We start from the raw sequence: 24,601 nt of genomic DNA on the forward strand, positions 1-24,601 counted from the left end.
AGTTTTATGCAATAAAGCAAAAGACCAAATACTACATTGCCACTAAACAAGTACATGCAAAGGATGCCCCTTCACTGAGCGTTCTCTTCTGCACTGATGGAACAAAAGATCGTGCTGAAAAAAACCCTGAAAACAATCATGTAATCAAACTTTTGTACCAAATCAGTATAAGCAAAGTGAGGTTCTGAATATTTGTTAACTTTTGACAGATTAACTTCACTTTCTCAACATTTTTCTAATATAGTACTGAGCATATACAAAGTCTTTACAAGAACCATGCCTCAACTCTCTCCCTTATAAGGTATCTCTTTAAATTCCCCTGTAAAGTTTCTCCATCACTACCAATCTCCGGTCAGAAGAAACAGAGGACTTGAATAGCAGGTGTTACAGGTTAGCAGAACAATGCATTCATATACTGTGTGGGAGAGACTTCTCAGTGCTCACCTGTGTTACACTCAGTGCATATCTGTATCACTAAGGTCTCACTTCGGTAGAATAAAATCCCCTACTTTTTCTTTTCTAAAATCTTACTTCTCTGTGAACAATCTTTTCTTTTGCCTTTTCTTTGTCTATACACAATACTCAATAAAGTCAAAATGTTATATGCTGGTTAATTTTATAAACCATTTACAATACATTAGGCAAAAAAAATCTTTTGACAGATATTAAAACAAGCATCATCTGCCAAAGCAGTAAAGGGCATACTTCACACATAACAGTGAAAGTAAAATATAATGACACAAGTAACTTCTGCCTCATTTCTACAACCATAGCAAAAACTCTTGAAACTGCTTACCCAGAGGAGGAGATCAGAAACTCCACTGCAGCAGGATGCTCTGAATGGGTGCTATCAGCACACACATTTACCACACCATACAAGATGCTACTGATAATTCAATGTCTACAGATTTTTTTTAAAGCAACCCCCTCAGCAGATGAGCTGAGAAGCTGGCGTGGCTCTGAATGAATACTTGAAAAAAAGGTATCCATCCATGGCAAGCCTTCCCAGGTGAGCTGTTGGCCAGAGAAGTAAAGAGAAAAATCATAAGGGAAGTCACACAGACGGCTTCTGCCTGGCAAAATCTGAAGCGGCACCAGACACGAGAGCTGGCCAGCGAGACAGAGCGGCCTTCCACAACTGTCTGTTCAACAGGCTTTCTTCATATTTCTATGCACTAGCATGCTTTACTTAAAAGTCAGTAAATAAAACAATAAAAACTTTTCAGAAAAGTATTTCTTCAGATGTCAGCTGTTTGCCTGGGCACCTCTAGCAGCCAGAAAAAGATTATGCATTCCACATTTCTGGGAACACTTCTCAATTTTTTCACTGTATGTTTTAACACAGATAACTTCAAAGGAGATAAGGCATTTCGCACACACGAATGAATGAACGTAAGTACTTCTCTCGCAATTATGCATATTCAACTCCTTGAAAAGTTGACATATTAATTCAATTTAATTTATAGCCAAGTTCTATCTTAGCTATTTTTAAGTGTCACGTTTCAAATCTTGCAGGGTTTGCAGTTAAACTTTTAGTTACATTCTTTTAGTAAGAAAAATGAATTTTTTATCAATACAAATTGGTTAAAAAAACACACAACAGGGTAAGGAACAAAAGCAGCACACAGCAATTTTTCACTGATGCAGCCATTTCACTGTGAAACACTTGACAGTACACCTGAACATTTTAAAATAACTCCAAGGACTAACTCCTAAATGACTTCATCCAAAGATGTTTCTGAACTTAGAAAAACATGTTACACTAATACTACAGTTCTGTACTAATTATAACTTCTCAATTTTTGAACTGTCTTGCTATATTTAACTTTTTAGTGATGAATTCTCTGAGTGTTTGAAGGGGAAGGAAGAATTACAGAGCAAACAGATCTTTAGAAAGGAGCTAGGTATTTTATTAGAAGTAGCAGATTTCCTATAAACAGAAAGATTAGCTAAAACATTCAGTGATTTCCCCCAGAATTTTATGCCCTGTGGATAGGCTTAAAATTTGCTTCCTTTTAGCATATTTGAAGTCCACAGTCAGGAACTTTTTATAGTGTCTTTTGACTATATGAAGTATTAGCTAGAATACTCAAAACGAGGGAGTTAGAAAGCAAATTGCAGTCGTTTATTTAAACCTAAGCAATTTACTTTCTAAATTAATGTGGTCTGAAAAAAAACAGGCCATGAAGGCTGCTGAGGAATGACCACAGTTATTCCTGTAAACACAGTATTTTGGCTGCTTCCAGTTTGGATCAATCCTGAATTCAAACCTTTATAAAGAGTATTTCAATAGGGACAAATGAATGTGCCATTTTATCACAAGGTGGAATAACAAAAGCACATAAATCTGCTCAGGCTAAAGACCAAACTCACATGACAGCAGTTTAAGCCTTAGGTACTCCTGAAGCACGCATTTAAAAGCCTAGCTCAAGTCCGTTAAAATAATTCAAGACAGCCTCATCTTCTAATTTAACCTTTGTGTTTGCACTTGGGGGGCGGGGAGGGGAAGAGGGAGGGATCTCGGCATGAAGTTTCACCTTCTAACTGAAGACATCCAGCTTCCTTCCGGCTCACACCTCTACATCTTGTGGTGCAAGAAGCACGATATTGAGAGAAAACATGGGAAAGAGAGAGCCCAGACGGAAGAGAATGAGAACTGAACTTGCAAACAATTCAGACTAATAAACATCCTAAATTAGACAACAAATTGGGGAAGTAGCATTTTAAAAGTTCTCCTGTTGGAACAGCACAATCTTGAGCACTAATAGCAAAAGGAATTTTTCATCTTGTTTGAGGTTTATCTACAGCTACAAGAATACAGTTACAGTGAACACTGTGACTTAGGATCACTGAACAACTAAAAAGGTTTTTGTCCAATGGGATTAATATCTGGCTTCAACTTGCAGCTAAGAAGAGGGGGTAAAAGTGCATGTAGCCCACTGTTTCCTTCCCAGAAATTGCTAAATTTACAAGATTTCAACTGTACTACGTAGAAAATATGATATTCAAAATTCAACTCATATTTTTGCTTTGCACATCATTCACATAAGTAGTTGCAGGCTGTTGTAGTGCTATTAATTTTGAAGGAGCATATGAGTCAAATCTTATTTTTGTTAGAAAGCTGCAAGATGCCTCCAATTAGACAAAGGTAATCATACTTTAATAGCTGCTCTTGTAATTAAACCATATTATAAAGTGTCAGAAGAGCAGGGCCAGAAGGGAATTCAAAAGGTCATCTAGGCTCCTTCCTGCCCCCTGCTTCAAACCAGCATCAACTATTGGAGTGCCACTCCAAAACTCTACATGCAGTACAAAAAAATACATCATTTTAGCAAGTGTCTAAAGCCTCTAAGTGCATTACAGAGATTATCAAAGCTTTCAGAAAGATTTTACACAAAAATTAAGGCTGCAAACATCTCATTAAAAACATCTGCAAAAACTCAATACAGAATTGATTCAGAAGGGAGGACACTGGTCGGTAATTCTAATATTCACAAAAATGCCACAAAAAACCTAGAAAGTGCAGCATGTACAGTGCAACAGTAAGGTCTCATTCAACTACCACCCATTAATAAGAGACTAACGCATTAGCTTCCATGACAGAATGCAAAATAGATACCATTCCCTCCTGAATAAATGTTTCATAAAAGCAATCAAAGAATTCCAAGAGATGGAGTTTTCTTAATATTATCACACCCTACTGGGAAGACACATTTGTCTGCACTTGGTAATATCCAAAGAGCATAATTATCTCTCAAAGACATATTGTCACAAAGTATTACTTAACTGGCACTTTTATTTAGTCTCCTTTATTTGTATAAATACATGTATCTTAACAAAATATTAATTCTGTTTTATAATTCTCCATCTACAACCATGCATTAAATGCCTACAGAACGCATCAAAGTCTCAGAAGTCTGTATCAACATAAATAAAAGAACACAATTAAGTTGAAAAAAATCAACACTATCAGCAATTTAGAAATATTCATCAGCATGTTAGTCCATACATACAAACTTACATTACAAGACCTTTATTCTGCTTGCTCCCAACACCACCAGACACAGTCTCCTCCTGTACTACAGTACTTTTTCTGTCTGACCAAGGGAAGTCCCCAACAACACATATATCCCACTACCATCAAGATTCCAGTCTAAATACAAGTATATTTAAGCCAAGCATATACTAGCTGGCTGACTTAATAGTTTCTCATGCCACAAGACAACCATGAAGCTAACTGTAAAATACAATATTCTTAAAACAGCAAGTCCGTGACAGACAGAATCCTACCAAGACACTGTGCCAAGGGGTATCATGCCATTCTTACAGATCAGATAAGCTGCCAATTCATACAGAGCAACTGGGAAAAAAAAAAAAATCAAGCTATTTCTGACCCCAAAACATATACCATACTTATTCTCATTCACAGAATACTTCTTGGCCTGTTTTTTCTCTGCAGTTAAAGGCATGTGCGACATCAACAGGTATTAGGTAAACAGGTATTAACTAAAGGTACACAGTGTTTTAAACAGTAAAAATCTATTATTTAAAAGCTTAGATGCCAAGGCGCAAGCTCAGGATGTTCAACTTCCTCTGACAGTATATGATTTCATGAGCTCTTCGCATTAAAAAGGAAGACACATTTCCTGATGATGAACTACGCTGCTGAAAGGAAAACACAGGGCCTTGAATTAGAGTTTCTGACAGGTAAGTTTAAAAAAAACACACACACACAAAACTTTACAATATTTTGAAGCTAATCAAATTTCATTTCTGATCTACATTTAAACTGTTCTTCCAAGCACTGTTACTTGTCTCACTGAAACTAAAGAGCCTAGGTCATGAAATTTAATCTTTGACTCATCATGCAAATTAAATCACACCATTCCCATAAGACAGCATATAGGTTTTAAATAAATTCTATGCACCTACATGATCAATTAGCAAAAATTAAATGTTCTTTAAAAAAAAAAACACTAAAAAAAAAAAACCCAAAATACTGGATACATCCTGGTTTCAATACCAGTAGTATTGCACAGATTTGTAGGAAAATACAATGAAAAAACTTTTTTTGTTTTATGGAACACAGAGATCACACTGTGTTATCTTTCTGTGGGGTAGTCTGCAAAAAAATCAGGATCTTAACAGCCCTCACATACAGTTATTTCTGCACAGAGGCCTATGAGGACTATGAACATGAATAACAATTGTAGGAAGAGGCCTTAGACCTGGGCATTGAGCGGACTGCGTAAGTTAGTGCCTGCTCCGCACCTACAGTCAATTCATGACACAAAGGACATAACAAAGAGGAGATTTTAACTGGGTGTTCTCCTGACCAAAAGGCTAACTCAGGTGACGACTGCCCACCTGCATCTCCCCCTGCCGCTTGGCTGGGACAGAGCATTCCCCCCCACTGCCCATCCCAAGAGGTGCCGAGCAGCAACGGCTGCCTCCCACACCAGAAGCGGCTCCGTTTCTGCGGGCTGAGGTAAACCCTGCGCAGTTTTGCATATCAATTCGTTACCCGGGGACGGTATTTGAGGAACTTCGGGATAAAAGGCGCTGCCGCACCAGCTAAACACTGACACTGGTCTGTACCCTTCCCCTTCAGGCTGCCTCCGGCTTTTATACACAAATAGACAGACACCCCCCCAACCCAAACGGCACAGGACACCCCCCCCCGCCCCGGTGAAGTCAGTACCAGCCGGGAACTGCCCCCCTCCCCAGGCCGCCAGGCCGCCAGCGAGCCCCGGGGAGGCAGCGCCGCCTCCGAGGCCAATCCGGCCGGCAGGACTCGGCCGGGCCCTCCCAGCACCGGCCGCCGCCGAGCGGGGAGCCGGGGCCGGAAAGCGGCGGCCACCGGCCGGGCCAGGCCGCGCTCCCCGGCGGCCTCCGCGGCCCGCAGGGCACGGCCCGGCCCTGCCCCGAGCGGCCGCCCCGCACGCACCGGCCGCGGCGGCGCCGCCTCCCGGCCCGCCCCGGCCCCGCGCCGGGGGCAGCGGCGGACAATGCGCGTCGGGCCCGGCGGCCTTCGCCCCCCTCACCTCACGCGCCGCCCGCAGCGCCGGGCCTGCGCCCGCCCCGCCTCGGTTACCTCGGTGCGGAGCGCGGCCTGGCGCCTCCTCGGCGGCGTAGTCCGGCGGGGCCTGCCCCTGGCGGCCCGACCGCCCCGGCTCCGGCGGCTGGCGGCGCGGCTCCGGCGGCTGCAGGCAGAGGCGCGGCGCGGCGCGGCCCCGGCTCGCCCGGCCCCCTCCCCCCCCCCGCCCCGCGCTCTAGCTGCGTCGCAGCGGCCCTTCCCTCGCCCGGCGGCGGAGCGCGGCGGCGGCGGAGCGCGGCGACGCTTCCGCCCGCTGCCGCACGCCACCGCCCCCTGCCGGCGGGGAGGGCCGAGGGCGGTGCCCACGCGGCACCCGCGCAGCGGCCGCGGGGGCGGTGGAGGCCCCACGGAGCCCCACGAAGGCCCGTGCCCGCCCCCCCGGCAGTGGGCGTGCTGGGGCCGCACCTCCCCCCGGGGGTCAGCCGCTGTCAGGCGGCCCTGCGGCTGGCTGCGGGAGACCTGCGCCGTCGCCCCCCGGCTGGGCTGTTGGTGCCAACGCACCCCCGCCCCGGTGGTTACGCATTATTAATATTTAACACTTACTATTATTATTCCTTTTATTGTTTATTATTATTTAAATGTTATTATTTGCTATTCTTTTTACGCTTTATTATTTTGTTCTTTATTTGTATTTAGCATTCTTTTTATTATTTATTATTATTTAAATTTTATTTAGTATTTATTGTTTTATTATTATTATTATTATGATCCCCCCTCCTCTTTCCCCTAACCTCCTGCAGACCCCTGGCACCCTCTGCACTCAGAAAACTCTTTTTCCATGTCGCGAACCTCAGGGCTCAGGTGTGGCGTTGTGACGCAGCATCGTGCCTCAGACTTGGACTTCAGCCGGCCCCGCGCGTCAGGTTGCCGGTGAATTATAGCCCGAAGGTTTTCTGCTAGTTCCCATAGCGGCGTGGAAGGGCTTCAGGCTGTTTCTGTGTCCCTGGAAGGTAATCTTCATGTATTATTCTCGCCATGACAAATGCAGATTAGCCTGAATCAAAAAAAGCCCACATCTCTCCCAGCGTAGATCAAGTTGATACTGTCCGTTAGTGCAGTATAATACACAACGGGATTTTAAAGCAGAAAAATATATTTTTATGGAACAAGTCATGAATTTCTTACAAGCCATGAGGTGAAACCTTGCCCCCGTGGGTCTGATGCATTACTGCCATGCGGCAGTGTGGGACTCGCTGGCCTGGTTTCCCGAAACGTCCTTAAGCTCCTCATGCTCTGCTGCACCGTACTGCTCCAGCTGACAGCTTCTATCTTCAGCTTCTTTTTAATTACGTGTCTCCACATCTCTTTCCTGCACTTCCCCATCACATCGCTGGGGAGGGTTTGAGTCAGGCTTCTCAATGCCATAATTTTTTCCTGCAACAGCAGGTTGCTGCTCTGAACTTCACGTGTTGCGGTTGCCTTGTCTGCTGTGTAAAAAGCAAGCGGCGTTGGGTGGGCAAAGCTGCCTCCTGCAGCCCCATGGGCTCCCACCAGGATGCTGCGCTGTACACAGCAGCTCTTGCTGGACGGCTTGGGGAGCTAGGCTGAAGCTCCTCTCACCTAGGCTGTACTTACAGCTAAGCAAGCTCCTATTACAGAGTGAGGATTTACTCTAGCCATGGTGAGGTGACTGGGTGGCTGAAAAGCAAAAGCAATTTCTGTAGCAACACCTGAATTAGCACAATGGGGTTTGCACAGGCTGCTGGACCTACACCCCCTGGGGACTGCAGGGTCTCCTCTCTTCCCCCACACCTGGCAGGCGTTCCCTTCCCCCAAGCTGGAAGTTTACCAAAGTAAAAAAAAAAAACCAACTCAAACATAAGCAAGAATAGTCTTCATACCCAGACAACAAATACCATCCCCAGCTGTCCCAGAAATCACAGCGGTCTGGTGGTGCTTGCCTGGCATGCCCAAGCAGCATGCTCAGCCATTGCACTGCCCTGTGTGTTGCATTTTCGGATGTATATCCCAGGTACTCTGCGCTAGCTATGTCTTTTAGCAGCATGGCAGCAACCTCCAGTATTTCACAGTCCATCTTCTCACCCCTGTGAGATGGATATTCCTTCTGGACCCTTTGCACATCACCGCTTGTAACATCCCATTGGCTTCGCTGCGCAAAGTCCCCTTGTTCTCTTCCACTTTCCACCTTGGTAGCTCCCTGGGCTTGACTGCGACGTCCTGAGGGAAACAGCTCTTAACAGCAGAGGAACAGGCTGATTAAAGACAAAGTGAGATTCCTGGTGCCATCTCTGATGTGGAAAGACCTCGTGGAACGTGTAAAATCCTCGGCCAACAGGTCTTCTGCGTATGTGGTACTGCTTGTGTGAATCAGCCCACTGTGTGCTATGGCTTGGACGCAGAAAAATGTTTCTGACCACACTTGCAACCGTCCCTGTGTAGGACAGCATGGAAGTGCAGAGGAATTTGCACTGGGTGGTGTGGCTGGGCAGCTGCAGCAGCGCTGGTTCAGTGGGGTGCTTCCCTGGACCTGCACTGCGGGCTCCAGGTCCAGCCAGGCAGCGTGCCGCTGCCACTGGGGGCTACCCCAGCCAGCCCTGCCATGCTCAGCACCTCACTGGATAGGACACGGCAGTATAAGCAGGTATCTATCTATATATAGAGAGAGATATATCTACACACACACACATAAATATATGTATATAAAAATATGTAAGAGCAAGTGTGTGTGTGTATATTTATACAAATATATTTATATATACTTGCTTATATCCCCCATATATATACTTGTTCTTATATATATAAGATATAAGAGATGAAGCAGCTCTGGACCTGGAGCAGGCAGGGGAACACGCTGCCTGTGCAAGGTGACAGGGCCTTGGGGAATGGCTTGCTGAACTTGCCTGGGCCCATGGCATGCAGTCGGCAAAATGTTGGCAGTTCGTATATCTCACTTGTGAGCTGGGAATAATTGTCTTCAAAGCCAACATGGGAAGGGTGTGTATGTCTGTGTTCAAATTGTTAACCTGTAATTATGCTAAAAACATTCAAGTTTAAACAGATAATATTCAGGGTACTGACTAGAGAGAAGAAGGAATTAAAGGCAAGCACCGGTACAAGGATTCCACACCAGGTCCTGGAAAATAGACACTACTGCTTTATAAATGACCATTGGAAAAAAGATCATGCAAGTAATGGGTTCAGTGCAGTTACCATCGCTGTATAGTGTACTGCAGGGAAATCCGTGAGCAGAGGGAGCATGATTTTTCTAAGCTCTTAGAAGCAGGAATTAAATTCAACATGTGAGAGAGCTCTTAGTACACCAGCAGTTCACTAATTCACAGCCATGACTGAGAGACTGATTGTGAATTAATTAATTCTTGCAAATTAGGAAGTGAATAAACATGATTAAAAAATCCAAGTTACTTCACTGGAAAAAAAAAGGTAGTTAGGAAGGCAAGTAATCAGGTGCTTTGCTCAGAAGGGACAGACAACTGAATGGCATCCTAAGGCTTTTTGCTGCTGGTTTGAGGTCCCAGGGAGCTCTGCAGCTCAGGTTCAGCTCCTCTCATCACCATCCTGCACCAACAAATGGTCAAAGTGGGGAAAAATAATATGTCATCCTGTGAAATTAATCCTCCTTCGAGCAGCTGTTTTGCTCACCTCTTTTCATCCTTTGACCGTACCTTACACAGAGCCCCTGTGCCCTGGGCAGGATGCCAGGTCCTGTGTGGCAGCAGCTAGCTCTCCACGACCAGCCTCCCTCGGATCTCCTTGAGGCCAAGAGCGGATGCAGGCAGGGAGGCTGCCAAGAGCCCCACGGGCAAGGGCACCATGGGCTCCTGTGGTTCAGCCAAAAACCAGGCTGAGCCAACACGTCCCTGCAAGAGCATCGCACTTGCAGGATGTCATTCACACTGGGCTGGTTTCTTTAAGAGAGCGGCGACACAACTGTCTCTCAAATACGATTTTAAAGTAGGTCCCCAGCAGCCCCGGGGGTCTCTGTCCCACCCCGTCCCCAGGGATCAAGGCTTAATTTCTTAATCCCTCTGCTGCACCCTCCTCTTCCTCAATACTTCACTCAGGGGAAGTAACTCATCGCCTGGTTTACCTTTTCTCTTTTCCAGGGCTGTAATGCAGTAAAACGCTCACGTCCTTTCCCTTTGGAGAATGTTTCCTCCTCTCCCCCACTACCCTGCTGTGGGGGCAGGTCCTGAGTGCCTCTCGCCATGTCCTGCACAGCATCCCCCCAGGTCTTGCAGCCCTGCCACATGCTTTTGGATGTCACTGCCCATAGCCCAAATGGGCACAATCCCAAGCATGGTAAATGTCACTCCTACAGAAAGCCCCACGCCGAGTTTTACTGGCAGTGGTGCACATGAGAGCTCCCCAGCACAAGCCCCATTTGCACAGAGCCCAAACCATTGTAGGAAAGTGGGGCAGGGAGCAGAAAGGTAGAAATAACTGCCCGTACCTTGTGCATGTCACCACATCGTCACGCGATGGGTAGGGAGATGTTCCTGCCAACTACGTGGCCATCTCAATAGGCACAACATGGACCATTTGAAAAAATAATCTGGGTCTTCTTGCCAGCTGCCTTGACAAATATACAAAGAGAAAAGAACATAACCAACATCCAGTTTATGTTTTTACTGGGCATGGGCATGCATTGGTGTGATTCACAAACCAGAGCCCGGGTTCCTGGTCCTTGACAAAGCATTTCAGGGAAAAGGCTTTGGGGAGGAAATATTAGGAGTAGGGATGACTGCAGTTATGCTGAATATCTTCTGCTTGAAGTTCGGAAGAACAAGAATCCTCAGTCTTTCCATGGACTTTGGACCAAGCTGAAGTGGCTGAATTTAATCAGCCGGGTTTCACAAGTGCCTGAGACTGTTCCTGAAACTGCGTTTCACCTCTTACTGGCTGGGGACATTCACTGCAGACTCTTGAAGCTTTTCTCAAAAAACATCTCTGGGTGAGCATTTTGTTACCTTTCAGTTCATTCAATTAATACATAATGAACAGACTTGCACCCCCCAAAACCTATTTACAGTAGAAAACACAAATAAATGTAATTGTCATCCATATCAATTTTATTTTTCCTCACAGGAATGCCATGCTTTATCCTCAATTCAAGGTGCCATTTCAGAATGTGCTGGTTTTGGCTGGGATAGAGTTAATTTTCTTTATAGTAGCTAGTATGGGGCTATGTTTTGGATTTGTGCTGAAAACAGTGTTGATAACACAGGGATGTTGTAGTTGTTGCTAAGTAGTGCTCATACTAAATCAAGGACTTTTCAGCTTCCCATGCTCTGCCAGGTGCACAAGAAGCTGGGAGGGGACACAGCCGGGACAGCTGACCCCAAGTGACCAAAGGGCTATTCCATACCACATGACGCCATGCTCAGCATATAAAGCTGGGGAAGAAGAAGGAAGGGGGGGACGTTTGGAGTGATGGCGTTTGTCTTCCCAAGTAACCGTTACGTGTGATGGAGCCCTGCTGTCCTGGAGATGGCTGAACACCTGCCTGCCCATGGGAAGCAGCGAATGAATTCCTTGTTTTGCTTTGCTTGTGTGCGTGGCTTTTGCTTTACCTATTAAACTGTGTTTACCTATTAAAACACATTTTAAAAATATTATTGAAAATCACAAGAACTAAGGGCAGCATGTAAAGATTGTCAGAAAATAAAAACAATTGCCAGAAGAATCATAGGAAAAATATCTGTTGCAAATTTCTTTCCTGGACAGCAAGAAGAGCAGTATGTCATTCTGCAGAACCATGTCCTTTTAATAAACTTTTTATTACAGTGGAACAACTGAATGTTATCTATAAAGCACAGCATCCATTCCAGTGAGAACCTACTACTAAAGCCAAAACCAGATTTCCATCAGTGTGGTAAACATGAAAGGAAATAACAGAAGTTGCCCTGAAAAACAGCACTGTAGAAGAATGTATTTCTTGAGTAAAAAAAAAAAGGGCAAAAAACCAGTCAAATACATCTATTAATTCAATAGAATTGGAAGCAAATACATCTACGAATCCCAAATCATGCAGGAAAGACACAAGGCTGTGAACACTGGTGAAACGATTAAAAAGGATATTCCATATATTGGCAGGAGCCTTTAGTTTTCATCCTTTTAACACTTGCGTTGTAAGCAATGGCAGAAGACAGCCCAGGTCCAGGAACCTGTGCATGTGCCCCCCAGGCAGGCAGCCCACACAGGTGCTCGCGGCGGGCGATGTTTTGCTCCGCTGGTCACCCACCATGCCTGAATGACCATCCTCCCCATGAGCTGGCCTTGCTCCACATGTCTGTGCAAGGACTAGCTGCCATGTGAAAATGTCACGAGGCTTTGGGAGAAGAGAGGCTGCGCTACCGCAGAGGTACTGGAGGAGCTTTCTCTGCCGACCTGAAGTTACCCACCAATCTTTCCGAAAGGACTGCTTTTCTTCTATTATTTCTCAGCACTTTTATTCTCTTGCTTTTACCAAATAAATTCTAAAATAGAAAATTATTGAAGGAGAAAGGTTTTTCCTGGTTAGGCTGGTAGGTTAAGGTTGAAAGCCAGGGAAGGTGAACTGGAAGCCAATTGCTCATCTGCTGGGGAGCTGGCTTCTTTCAGTGACTCTTCCTGAGGCTCAGCACTACCAAAACAACTGGTGGGTTTTTTTTTCAGATGCTTTCCCTGTTCTTCTACGTTTTCAAGACATTATGAGCCAAGTTTACTAACTCGGTTCCTATTTAAGTAGCGCCCCTTAAGCTTTGAAGGCCACACTCTCTGGATAACCCTGTGACGCACTTACTTAGCACTTTACCCCTCCAAAGGACTTTGCAGAAACTAATTAATTAGCTCTTACAGCAGAAAACTGCTGCAGTGAACGGCATGGGTTTAGTACTGCTGTTCAGCTGGATTCAGTCTCAGCTGCTGCGGGGCTGAGTTAGCACAGGATCCATTGCCATGTCGCTTGACACTTAAATCTGTGTCAAGCCACTCCAGCAAATATGTGCAGGGACTTTTCCCAAGACTCTCCAAAGCTTTTCTGTGCCTCTCCTCTTCCTCCCCCTCCCCCTCCTCCTCCTCCTCCTCCTCCTCCTCCTGATGGGATCCCTGGCTCCCGAGGAGGAGGGTACTCCAGAGCTCTGCCTGTCCCCACCTTCAACGTCAGGCACTGCTTTTGGGAAGGGCTGAGCCCCTTTCCCCCAGCTCAGCGGGATTCACCTTCGAAAGTGAGTTAATTTACGTTTTACGGCGAAATTTGTATCTTCTGAAAATCTTCTGTGGGACGCTGTCTGCACGTGTGTATACGTACGCACCAGGAACGGGGAGACGGGAGGAAATGTCACCTTCGAAACACAACAGAACACCCAGCCGATCACAGGTATTCTTCTGGAAAACTCCTTGGGGAGCTCATGTGTGTTGTGGCCTCTTTTGCTTTTTGACAGAGCAAACCCAGGGCACAACTCCTAATGTTAAAAATAGACAAGAAAGAAAAAAAGGGTTGTGACAGTGGGGTTTTTGTTATTATTTTTACATGCCTCGTTATGGAGAAGCTGAAACAAGTGCAAGCTCTGCTTTTCCCTTTCCCAGACTGGCTTGTGGATCATCACCCGCCTTCTTGCAGCTCCTGGCTCCCTCTCACCCTGCGGGGGCTGTGGGCGGCCTTCCACCGAACGACCATGCCCCAAGAGATAGCAGGACTTCCTACACCCTTTGGTTCCTCCAAAAGAATAAGAAATCCTCATCCCTATAAAAAGGACAGTCTCCTAGATATATTTGGAAAGGAAAAAATTGAATAAATTAAAGAGGTGAGAGATATGGTTAAAACCAGACAGTATTTATAAAACAAAAAGCAGTATAAAACTTTTTGCTTTAATTGGTAAAAAAATTAGATATAAAAATAAGGATACAAAAAAATTAGCTTAGAGAGCAGGATGTGTACAATTTATGTACAATCCAGGCTGGACTTTTCTCGCAAAGACGAGAGACCCTGCGGCTCATGCCCTCCCATCCTAAACCCTTGCATTTTCTGCTGTCCCAGCAGCAGCCGGGCTGCACCGAGACTGAAGCAGCAAGTGCAAAAAAAACAAGCGAGTGTTTCCCCACTTCCTTGGGTGCTGCAATCCCAGCCCTGCAGCACCAGAAATGAGCAGCACGTAGGAAATGCTGCTGATAAGCCCGGTGCCCTTCCGGCCGTCCTGCTGTCCCCCACAGCAGCAGCCCACCTGCCCGTGGCCCAGGACAGCGTGCTGGCAGGAGGGCTGCAAGTCGCCCTCCCTGCAGAGCATTAATGACGACCGGCGGCGGCGTCTCATTCATGCTGACAAGGTATTTTGTGTCAGGGGGTCAGGATGTGGTGTCAGTACACGTATGCACACGTACTATAAAAAGAAGGCTGCTATTGGCATGTGGCCAAGCCGGGACGAAAGCCGCATTTACTCACAGTCGCAGAAGAGATATTTATCTCGCAAAGGTGAAACTTAACCCAGATCCTTCTGCAGCCTCAGGAACCAGGAAATTAAGAAGAAACAGGCTGTGTGGGATGTGCAGGGGCTCAGTATGGAGTGTGCAGGGGCTGGGTATGAGGGGTGTGCAGGGGCTGGTTGTACAGGATGTGCACGGGCTTGGGTATAGGGGGTGTGCAGGGGCTGGAGTACAGGGTGCTGAACCCTGGTTTCCAACGTTTGGGGAGCCAGGCACCCAAGCAGACATTGCTGTGCACATGAAGCTTACTGAATAAACCAAGCACTTGCTATATTATAGATGAGGCTTGTTATCAGGGGACGTCTGGTAACATTACACACAGAGAGAGTGTGAAAAAGCCCAGAGCTGCCCTACTGAATGAAACAACTCCTGGGATGCCCGACAGGGAAAGTTCCAGAACCCCCTTGAATACTCCCTCAAAGCCCCCTACACCCTCTACACCATGCTTGGCTCTTCCCCCTTGTACCACCGCTTTGGCACAGGCAAGGGGCTAGCCCTTATCAGCGTGCCACCACCCACACGGCTTATCAGATTTTCTTCTTCCTATAAGGCGCTCTTGGCCTAGGAGCCGTGTTGCAAGCGGCAGCTTTCTGGCTGCAAAGCAGCAGATAAGACTTCCTGCAGGGCTGGGAGCACTGCTAAACCGCCAGACAGGAGACGTCTTGAGCAACGGCAGGAGCATCAGCTGATCCTTAACACGAAGGCTGGAGGGGGGATGTGAAAGAAAAGCTGAGAATTACTCAGCCAGTACCAGCCTTGTAATTATTTCCCATCCCAGGAGTCCACTCCCAAAGATGGTAGAGCCAGCTGGTACCGAGGAAGCCAAGCTGGGGCTAGCGAGGTTTGGTGCGCTCAGTAAAGGAGCTGGATTGAGAGATGTCAACAGCATTTCCAGAAGATGTCCAATGCCACTTCTGGAGCTGGACTTCCCCTGTGATGAAAATCCTGCAGGTAGCAGTGTCCAATGCCATATATGGCCTCTCTCTCACCACCTGTAAATGTCCCTGGAGCAGGTGAACCTCCAGCTGTGCTCCAACCCCTGTTGACTCCATGGTGAATTGTGTAGGACATTGCCTTGGCAGGCCACCACTTGACGACAGACATCAAGACTCATCTCCAGATCCCTTTGGCCTCTTCCCTGCTCGCCACACAACTCTCACCCAACCACAAACCCCATCACCTCCCAGCCCTCTGCCAAAAACCATGACCTGGTACAGGGAGTCACCCCAGCCCCAAGGATTTAACCGATAACAGCCTTCCAATGCAGAGAGTCTCTGGAGCAGCCTTCCCCAATGCAGCCACTGCTCCCCTCACTGCAAGGTCTGACGGTGCCTTTGGTCCCGTGTCCCGCCATGGATGGCATCTGCTGCATTGGAGCTGTGTTCTCAGGCGACTCTCCTTATAATAGCAAATGACTGCAAATGCTCTTCTCCACACCCCAAGCACAGATAAATCACCCTTTGCTTTTCTGCCCCAGCTTATTTCCAGCGCTGTCCTGTCCTGGCCAGGCTGCTGGACATGTAGTCCCCCTGTGGACCGTGCTGCGCCAGCCTGAGATGGCACATGGTGGGTCCCAAACTGAGGCCAGCCTGGAGACGTAGCCTTGGTCCCCCCAGGCAATCCAGCAGTGAGTAATCTCCGAGTAGCTGCGGTTTACGTGCCTGCGCGCCAGGAGCCAGCCTCCCTGCCCAGGCACCGCCTGCACCCTCCGGACCCGGCGCGTCCAGTCACCGCGCTGGCATGTCCTGCTGCTCCTCACATTCCTCTCTTGCTGTAACATTTTGGGAGCAAACCACCCCTGGGCAACACAGGGCTTCGGGACGGGCTGCTTGGGATTTACAGCTATTAAGAAACCTGCAGTTTTAAACCTTTTCATGGACAGCTTTACCCCTCATTTTTAAACCTCAGCCTTGAACCAGAACTGACCTTCTGAAAAACCACAGATGAAAAACTCTTTATTTGTAATGACTAAAGCCCCTGTAAAAACAGCCTCTCCTCAGTGAGTGTTTGCTTACGGCAAGGCAGGTCTGGAGCCCTTCCCCAAGGCAGGCAGCGCAGGGTGCAGAGGGTGCACTGGCGTTGCACATCAGGGCTGACCTGCTTCTGTGCCGTCAGCAGCCGCTGCCCCTGCCTTACCCTGCCCGCTGCCTGCCCGCTCCCGCAGCTCCCAAACCCGCGCTCTGCTCCTCTCTTCACAAACCCCACATCACCGTGTGTGCCAAAGGCAAAGCCTCTGTGATAGAAGCGGACCCAGTAAAACCACTGACAGCTGGGAGGGCTGGAGGGGGCAGGACGCCCCGAGCATCCCCTCCAGCCACCTGGCAGCCTGCCCACCGGCACCTCCTGCGGGCCAGGGACCCACGCTTGCACACCTCAGAAGAGGGACAAGCAGTTGCTTAACTGGGGACAAATCCAGTCCAGATGTGTCCCCAGCCTGGAGAGGAGAGGTGGTCCTGCCGTGAGCCCATGTGCAGCATATTGGGTAGCATTCAGGAGCACCTGCTCATCTCTCCTCCCCTGCTCCCCCGCTGTCCCACGGCAAATCCACCCCTGCAAAAGGCTCAGCTGCATTAACGAGGCCATTCGTTAGCCAGCCAGGGGCCTGGGCTGGACTCGGGGGCTGCCCCAGCACTGCACAGGCTCCTGGTTAGTCCTGCCGGGTTGTGAGCTGGTGTCCACGGCGTTGCCCTGAGTCGCAAGAGGTGGGAGAGACGGGCCTGGGCAGGCGTGCGGGGCTCCGGTGACACGCAGCATCCTTCCTGCAGCGTGGGGCTCCTCAGCCCAGCTGAGGTGCCTCCTGCTTCCCAGCCGCCATGCAGGGAGGGCTCTGCTGATAGCAGAAACACAGGGGACACCCACAGCAGGGGTCTGGGCTGCTTGCCCCAGCACTTGACCTCTGAAGAGGCAACACAGCTCCATCGCACCTGGAGGGCTTCCCCCTCCAGCCCCAAGCTGGGAAGAGGCACAGCAGCACAGGGCAGCCTCGCCGGCAGGAGCGGCTCTGCCCTGCCCAGAGCCCAGGGAAAAAGGATCGGGACAGAGATGAGGCAGAACAAAACTTGGAGGAATTAGAGGAATAATCACAGAGCTCCTCAGTTTTAACAGCAAGCCAGAAATAGTTACTTGCTTATGGGAATTTTCTTGGCTCTGCTCCCTTTTCTCTACTTCTCACTTTTTTCCTATCAAGTGTCTGAACTAAAATGTTACCAGCTCTCATGGCAAAAACTTATTTTAAATCATTTTATTTTACTAGCCAGAGAGAAGGGGAGAGCATGAATGAAAGGTTCACAGAAAACACTTTTTTCTCTCAATATTTTTGCTTTCCATTAAAAAATCTTTCCTAAAAATCAGTGTCACAGGGATCTTTCAACTGGTCCTAATCAATAGGGTTGGGTTTTTTTTGTTATGATGATCTTGGCAGAACCTCTTATTTAAAAGTTTAATTAAATATGTGTACAAAGATGCTGTGTCTTGCCACACCCTTGCTCTCCCATAGTTGCTCCTCTCCCGCTGCCTTGGCTGGGGGGCTCGCCAGTGCCTTGGCCAGTGCACGTGGGACAGCCCAGCCCAGCGGCAGGTACCTGCCCTCCATCTCCTCTGCTGCCTGACGCCATGGAGCAGCCAGCTCCCGCGCAGCTGGGTCTGCAGACCAGCTGAGACCATTTAGCACCCCAAGAAAGATGGCCCTTGGCCAAAGCGCTGCATTGGATGCCCCAGAGGGAGCAGGCAGGGGGCAAGGAGGGGACACCCCTGCTCGCAGTCCTGGGGATGCAGCGAAATTCCCTCGTCCCATGGCCCCCGACTGCCCTGAACCCCTCCCCAGCAGGGCCGGGGGCCACTGACCATTTCTCTGCTGGTTATTAGATTGTTCACGGCTCTCAGGTTTGTTTGAATAAGTCCTTTTGTTCGCCAGCGCTTTCCCACGTCCCTTCGTTCGCTAGGCAGTCGCGTGTCCCGAGTCAAAGAGGAGCCCTGGCCACCAATCCCCAAAGAAAGTTTTCTTCGGAGCAAGACATCTGCGTCGGAGGGAACCTGCCAACATCTGCCACACTTTCCCCCTTTTCAAGAGCCTTTCTTTCCCTCTTAAAAAGTGCAGGAACAGATGTTAAAAGTTGTTTTCTTTCTCCAGGGTGTGAAATGTAGATAAATAGCAAAAAAGAAAACTCCAAGCAGTGCTGACCCCTTTCTCTTTCCCTTTCTTTTTTTTTTTTTTGGAAAGCCCAGGAAAAAAGGGAGGCTTTGTTTATGAAGGAGAATCCCCTTTTCAGTGAAACCTGGCAGTGGGCAATGCAAAAGGAAAGCGGGAATTTGCAGAAAGCTGCCTTTAATGCTCATTTGCATTGGCCTGTTGGGTCCCTACAATCCCCTGCACAGATGTCAGCCTTCCCCCAAAGGCACAGCAGCTCTCCCACCCGCACTCCCCCCGCCTCCAAAATAAAGGCCTTTGCCCTGACTGAGAGGTGTAAAATAACTGTTTACAGCAAAAGCTGCTCTTCTTTTTCACTGTGGTGCTGTCTTACAAATGAACCTTGAAATGAGCTCACCCAGAGCAGATGCCAGCAGGCAAGCCAAGGGTCTCGCCCCACCGAGGCTGGGGGCTCAGCTGCCCTCTGTGGGCTGGGCATGGACTGTGGCTGGGCACCGGGGGGCCGCTGTGCTGTTCTTGGCCCCCCATCACACCGGGCTGTCCCCAGCACCCACTGCCTCGCCACCAGCATCCCCCTGCCTGCTTGCTTCATGGAAGCTGCTTTGCCAGGAAAACCTGTGTGCGACCCTCTCGCAGAGCATCCCCCTTGCCCAGGAGCTCGGCGGCACCTCGCAGGGCAAGGAAAGCGGGAGGGAGGGTAAGGCAGAAGCAGCAAGTCCAGGCCAAGGAGGAAAGGGAGGGCGAGGGAGGAGGTGCCACCACCACAGAGATCAGAGAGACCTTTCCTGGTGGTGCTGGGGCTGGGGAGCCCCTGGGCCACTAGCAGGGGGTGCACACACAGCACCCCAGAGCTGTGCCCGGCCAGGCAGGATGCCAATGGGCACGGGACATGTTTTTCAGAGCCTTTAGGCAATTCTGTGTTCGCTGACACCTCTGCAATGCTCAGCTGGGCCAGCAGCCTAGATGGTTTCAGGCTTCCCCCTGCTGCCCTGACCGCCTCAGGAAGGTGCCTCTTTCTGCACAAGGTGCTGGTGGAGGGGTGTTGGGGGGGATGGCAGGGAACTTCTCCTCTCTCCCACCCACCAAGCCAAACCCAGCTAGAAGCTGCATGCCCAGGTGACAGGCAGGCGCTTCCAGCCTTGAGCACCCTAGCAAACTGCCTAGAGCCAGGGGTGGGCCCGCTCCGCACCCCCCTACCCATGTGCAGGGCAGAGCCCTACCCCAACCCACCCGCTGCCACTTCCACGCTGAGCTGCTGGAGTCATGTGGCGATACAGCTGTCTCAAGCTACAACTTTTATAAATACCAGCAACACTCCACTTCCTCAGGTGAGCTAGAAAAAGCTTGAAAAACCAAAGGAGTCTTCACTTGTGAGCAGCCAGGGCTGGCTGACATGAGGGGCTCCCGCACGGGGCGGTGGGACCTCCTTTTGCTGTCTGTGCGGGGGACGCACCTGAGATAAGGAGCCCATCCCTTTAACTGGCACAAAGGACAAGTTATTAACCTTCCCCTCCCAAATCCTCCTCTCCCAGTGCAACAACCACACCAGCCCGTCTCAGGCTCTCCCCTGTGAGCCCTTGCCAAGTAGGGCGCTTATAAAACTGGGTAACTGCATCCCAGCTCTGCATTTCACTGACAAACAACCTCTGCCTGCGAGATACCATGTTTGGGGACATGTTTTCATGGTGAGCCCAGGCAGCAGGGCGTACAGACACGCTGCAAGTGCGTTTGGATTTACACACAGGCAAACACACACCCACGTAGCGTTTAAGCAAGGGACACGATGTCCTTGCTTTTATCGCTGGGGTACATCCCCACCCATGGCTGGAGGGGGAAGAGAGGGCTCTGCAGCCGCAGCGCTACGCCGGGTGCTGGGAAGTCCCACCGGTGGTCAGGACAGCTCACGGTGCTTCTGAACTGCTGCAGCCGCTTCCTCTCCATTTCAATAAGGTGATACATTCGACACCAACCCAAAGGGCTTCACCTGCGGGAGTCAACAGGACACTGCCAAATCCTGCTCATTAGCAAAGCGACCATCAGAAAGCAAAAGCACAGTCACGAAAAAAAAGCCTTCATACTCCCCGCCCAGACCAGGCAGAAGTGAGGAAGCATAGAAGTGCATTCTCATCCTGTGCCAAGTCTCCTCCAAAGGCCTGTCTGCTTCTGCACTAGCATTTCAGAGGGGCAAACTGAAAAACACCCTTCCCCCCAAAGCCACCCAAGACTCCTTGCAGCATGGGGGGAAAAAAATCAAAGTAGTAAAAATTCCACAGAACTAACTCACCTCTAGGTTCGTTTGCATCTGCAATGGCCTGTAAGTTTAATACTAAATTCTACACAGCAGCCAAAAACTAGAAGAGTTATGTATTTCCTACATCCAGCTGTGTGCAATGGAGAATCCGGGTTCCCAAGAGGTAGATAAAGCTCCCGTGTTTTCCCTAGAGGATTTCTGTGATGGAAGCAACCTTCCTACAGGCGTCTGCTGTCAACAGTTTTTAATCGATCTTCATGACCTTATAATAATAATTCCTGGGAGCAGGAACTCCTAGCTCAAGTACTCTATTATTAAATTAAGAGGCTGCTTCAAAGATGTGAAATGGCTGGGGCACAGTTTAGCAGGTAAAAAGAGGTATCGCTTCAAGGAGGTAGAGGGGAAAAAGATGGGTAGAAGGCATTTTCCCAGGTGTAACTCAACCGCTTTCCAGCTATTGTTTCCCTCCCTGGGAATCTGTGCAAATTGAGCAAGGAGCTGTGCAAGCTGCTCAGAGCGCGCCCATTTTCCTTCCCTTCTTCCCTAACAAAAGAGCCCTCCAAAGCCCGGCATCGGAGGCTGGACATCTGTCGCCGTTTGGGGGGCCGGCGTGGTCATTGAAAAGAAGCAGTGACCTGTCAGCTTTGATTGATGGCCACAAACCTCCGGGCTCGACCCCTCGTGTGGGAAAAGGAGTCCCGCCAAGGAAAGTCCCCTTTCACATGCTAATTCTGGGTTATAAATACAGCAGAGGAGTAGCGGAGCAGCAAAGAGCCTGTCAGGAAAGGGAGCGACCCACTGCCCGAGTGCCTCCTTCCCATCGCATCCTCCCGGCGCCCAGGGCGGGCAGGCTGGATTACAATGACCGCTGCAGCCACCGCCGGCGGCACCCACAAGCTCACCAGCACCAAGGAGGAGAGGAAGGTAGGCGGCCCCATGTGTGGATGCCAGCACTGGGCACACGAATGATGAGTGCTGGGGCTACAGGCACTGAGAAATGGGACGATTTTTTTCCTTTTATTATAAAGATGCTTTCTCTGAATTTAACCCATGTGGGTGTTTTTTCTGCTTCCTTTTGCCACCTTAGAAAGGTCTCTCTCTGTTTGCTTCATTTGGGTAAACTCTGCTTAAAATGAGTGGAAGTGGGAGGATCGAGACCTGATACCACCTAAGGGACAGGCCGTGAGCGGAGGTGGAGGCAGTGCACTCTCCATCCGTATCTTGTCCCTGCCGAGCATCCCGTCACCCCGCACTGGCTTCATGCAGGGGATGGGGCTCTCTGCCTTCTCTGAAGTGCAGCAGGGAGAGGAAGCAAAAATAACTGCAGTTTTTCCTCCTCCTTTTCTTTTCCCTGCCAGTTAAGGAAACCCCTCATTGAGCGGAAGCGAAGAGAAAGGATCAATAACTGCTTGGACCAGCTGAAGGAGACTGTTGTGGGCGCATTTCATCTGGATGTAAGTGCTCATTTTTATGCTGCTTGTAGTCCTTTTGCTGGTGGCGGATTGGGGTGGGGGGGGGGGTCGCTCTCTTTTGAGAAACTCGGCACGGTACAAACCCTTCACTGCCTCTAACTGCTGCACTCTTTCCTTATCAGCAGTCTAAACTGGAAAAAGCAGACATCCTCGAAATGACGGTGAAGCACCTCCAGAACATCCAGAGCAGCAAGCTGATGGGTGAGTGCCCGGCCCCCCTCCGCGAGGGCGGGCAGCGCCGGGCCAGGAGGGTGCCAGCAGGGTGCCAGCAGGTTTAGTCCGCTGGCAGCTTGGCAAAAGCATCTTCCGAACCTGTTGAGGCCCGGGCGGCTGCCGGGGTTTGCCTTTCTCCACTAGATGGGGAGATGGAGCTGGGCACTGGTTAACCCACGGAAGGTTTTTTTCCTTCCAGAGCCGCTTTCTGCTTTTTGGTCTGGTTTCGCCCTCGGCGGTGGGCAGCAGGACGCGGGGGCTGCCTGCCTGCCAGGCGGCTCGCACCTCCCTCACCTTCCCCCTGCGCCCTGCAGACGATTCACCTTATCGTAAAGCCCAGTCGGCTTCAGCAACGAGCCCCTGAGGAGCCTGTGCGCACGGGAAACCTGGTGAATGCTTCTAAGCAGGCACACACCAGGCAGCTTTTACCCGCTCACCGACTCCCCTTGTCTCCTCTCCAACGCAGCCGACTCCAAAGTGGGTCTGGAAGCCCAGCAGAGGTACAGCACCGGGTACATTCAGTGCATGCACGAGGTGCACAACCTCCTCCTCACCTGCGAGTGGATGGACAAGACCCTCGGGGCGCGCCTGTTAAACCACCTGCTGAAATCCTTACCCAGGTCTGGCGAAGACACCTGCAAAGCAGCATTAAGGTCTTTGAGCCCATCTCAGCAGCCTCTCTTGACACCAAAAAGCCCCCTGAGCCCTAAGGGGAGCACTCGGGGCACAAACCCATCGCAGGAGCGCTTCTACCCCGCAGAGAACAAGCAGGCTTCGAAAAATTCCTTCCAGCTGCCGTCGCTGTCGGTTTTCAGCCAGGTTGATGCTGCACCTCCCAGACAGGTCCTGCAGCCAAATTTTTCCCATAACAACCCTAGACTGGGGTCATTAGATATGTGGAGACCATGGTAAAGTGTGTTTTAAAATGTTTATCCTAACCTTAGACACTCCCGCATATGTATCTTATAGATATGTTTCTTTAAAACACTTGTGGAGCAAGTCTGTTCCTGTAGATGTACTAAAGACCAGGGTACTTCAAGCCGAAGTAAACCTATGTGTAGCCTGCATTGTAGAAGGCTGCTATTATTTTTTATTTATTTAATACATCTAAATTATTGTATAGAATCCTCTCATGCTCTTTAGTGTATATTAATTATATAGCTTTCTTGTCTTACATTCTTAAAATAATTAACTTCCTATTAATAAAAATACAAGACAACAAGCACCGACCCTCTCTGGCATCAAGCTTACCTCTCAGATCTCACATAAGCCACTGAGATCACTTTGTTGGATAAAGGGGTAAACAGCTGATCTCTTCTGCTTTTTATTTTTATTATTATCCCTGTGCAGCTGTAGGAGATTCTGATTCTGATTCCTGTAAAAATGCTGCCGTGATTATAAAAAAAGAGAGAAAGGGAGAGACTTGGTTTGGACTTTTTAGGCGGTTTAGAAATGCTGTCTGGATTGCTCACTCTGGCTGTGCTGTTCCCAGGTGGCTGTGCTGTTCCCAGCCACCTGGACATCCTGACATTACTGTTAAACTAGTGAGCTATGCGTATATATATATGTTACATATAGTTATATTTAGGGATGGGGTTTTTTGTTTCCATAACTAAAAGTTCTAAATAAAATTTTTGGACGATAACGACTGATATTCCTCCTAGCCTTGTCCTGTCTGCTCTGAATAAACTGTACCTTGGGATCTGCTTTTGTTTTCTTCTTTCACAAACGTTTTTTCCTGAATACAGTTGAAAGAGATGGTTTGGGTTTTGGCCCTGATGCTTTGTAGAAAAAGCAGTGTGCACCACACACATACAGACAGAACCACCTGGATCACAGTAACACTTAAAAAGTTATGAAAGAGATCAGGAGTTGAGTTTATCAGCCTGGATCAATGCTTTAGCTTTTACTTATAAGGGAATTGCAGTGATAATCTAAAGGGCAGGAGGTAAAATTCCCTGCAAATTGGACCAAGGAGA

At 48.9% G+C, this 24,601-nt stretch overlaps 2 protein-coding genes and 2 long non-coding RNA genes across 5 annotated transcripts in view; 2 read left to right on the forward strand and 2 right to left on the reverse strand.

Annotated features, from left to right (window-relative positions):
- Positions 1–6,270, reverse strand: part of CAB39 (calcium binding protein 39) — a 43,285-nt gene extending 37,015 nt beyond the window's left edge. The window contains exon 1 of one of the 2 annotated variants that reach the window (XM_072866965.1): positions 6,095–6,270. The gene's annotated coding sequence lies outside the window, so the exon portion shown is untranslated. The remainder of the gene's footprint in view (positions 1–6,094) is intronic. The other variant, XM_072866963.1, reaches the window with a different exon arrangement.
- A 179-nt stretch (positions 6,271–6,449) lies between these two features.
- Positions 6,450–11,751, forward strand: LOC140654039 (uncharacterized). The gene is made up of 4 exons (XR_012043336.1): positions 6,450–6,608; positions 6,838–7,047; positions 10,183–11,030; positions 11,357–11,751. It is a non-coding gene; the product is annotated as an uncharacterized lncRNA (long non-coding RNA).
- A 1,441-nt stretch (positions 11,752–13,192) lies between these two features.
- The window catches only part of LOC140654591 (uncharacterized), a 47,726-nt gene continuing 36,317 nt past the window's right edge, over positions 13,193–24,601 (reverse strand). The window contains exon 5 of the long non-coding RNA XR_012043451.1: positions 13,193–13,521. This is a non-coding gene — a long non-coding RNA (uncharacterized lncRNA). The remainder of the gene's footprint in view (positions 13,522–24,601) is intronic.
- On the forward strand, positions 21,799–23,534 carry LOC140654700 (transcription factor HES-4-like). Its single transcript, XM_072868294.1, has 4 exons — positions 21,799–21,861; positions 22,296–22,391; positions 22,532–22,610; positions 23,089–23,534. Exons 1-4 carry the CDS (start codon positions 21,799–21,801, stop codon positions 23,532–23,534), a joined length of 684 nt encoding a protein of 227 aa, XP_072724395.1.

Source organism: Ciconia boyciana, chromosome 7, assembly GCF_034638445.1.
Source record: "Ciconia boyciana chromosome 7, ASM3463844v1, whole genome shotgun sequence".
NCBI classification, from domain to species: Eukaryota; Metazoa; Chordata; class Aves; order Ciconiiformes; family Ciconiidae; genus Ciconia; species Ciconia boyciana.

Bases quoted from the DNA above. Each gene is read 5' to 3' on its own strand.
- LOC140654700 (XM_072868294.1), top strand. From the start codon at position 21,799: ATGACCGCTGCAGCCACCGCCGGCGGCACCCACAAGCTCACCAGCACC. The intron at 22,392-22,531 runs GTAAGTGCTCAT...TTTCCTTATCAG, and splicing joins TGGGCGCATTTCATCTGGAT to CAGTCTAAACTGGAAAAAGC. The intron at 22,611-23,088 runs GTGAGTGCCCGG...TCTCCAACGCAG, and splicing joins CCAGAGCAGCAAGCTGATGG to CCGACTCCAAAGTGGGTCTG.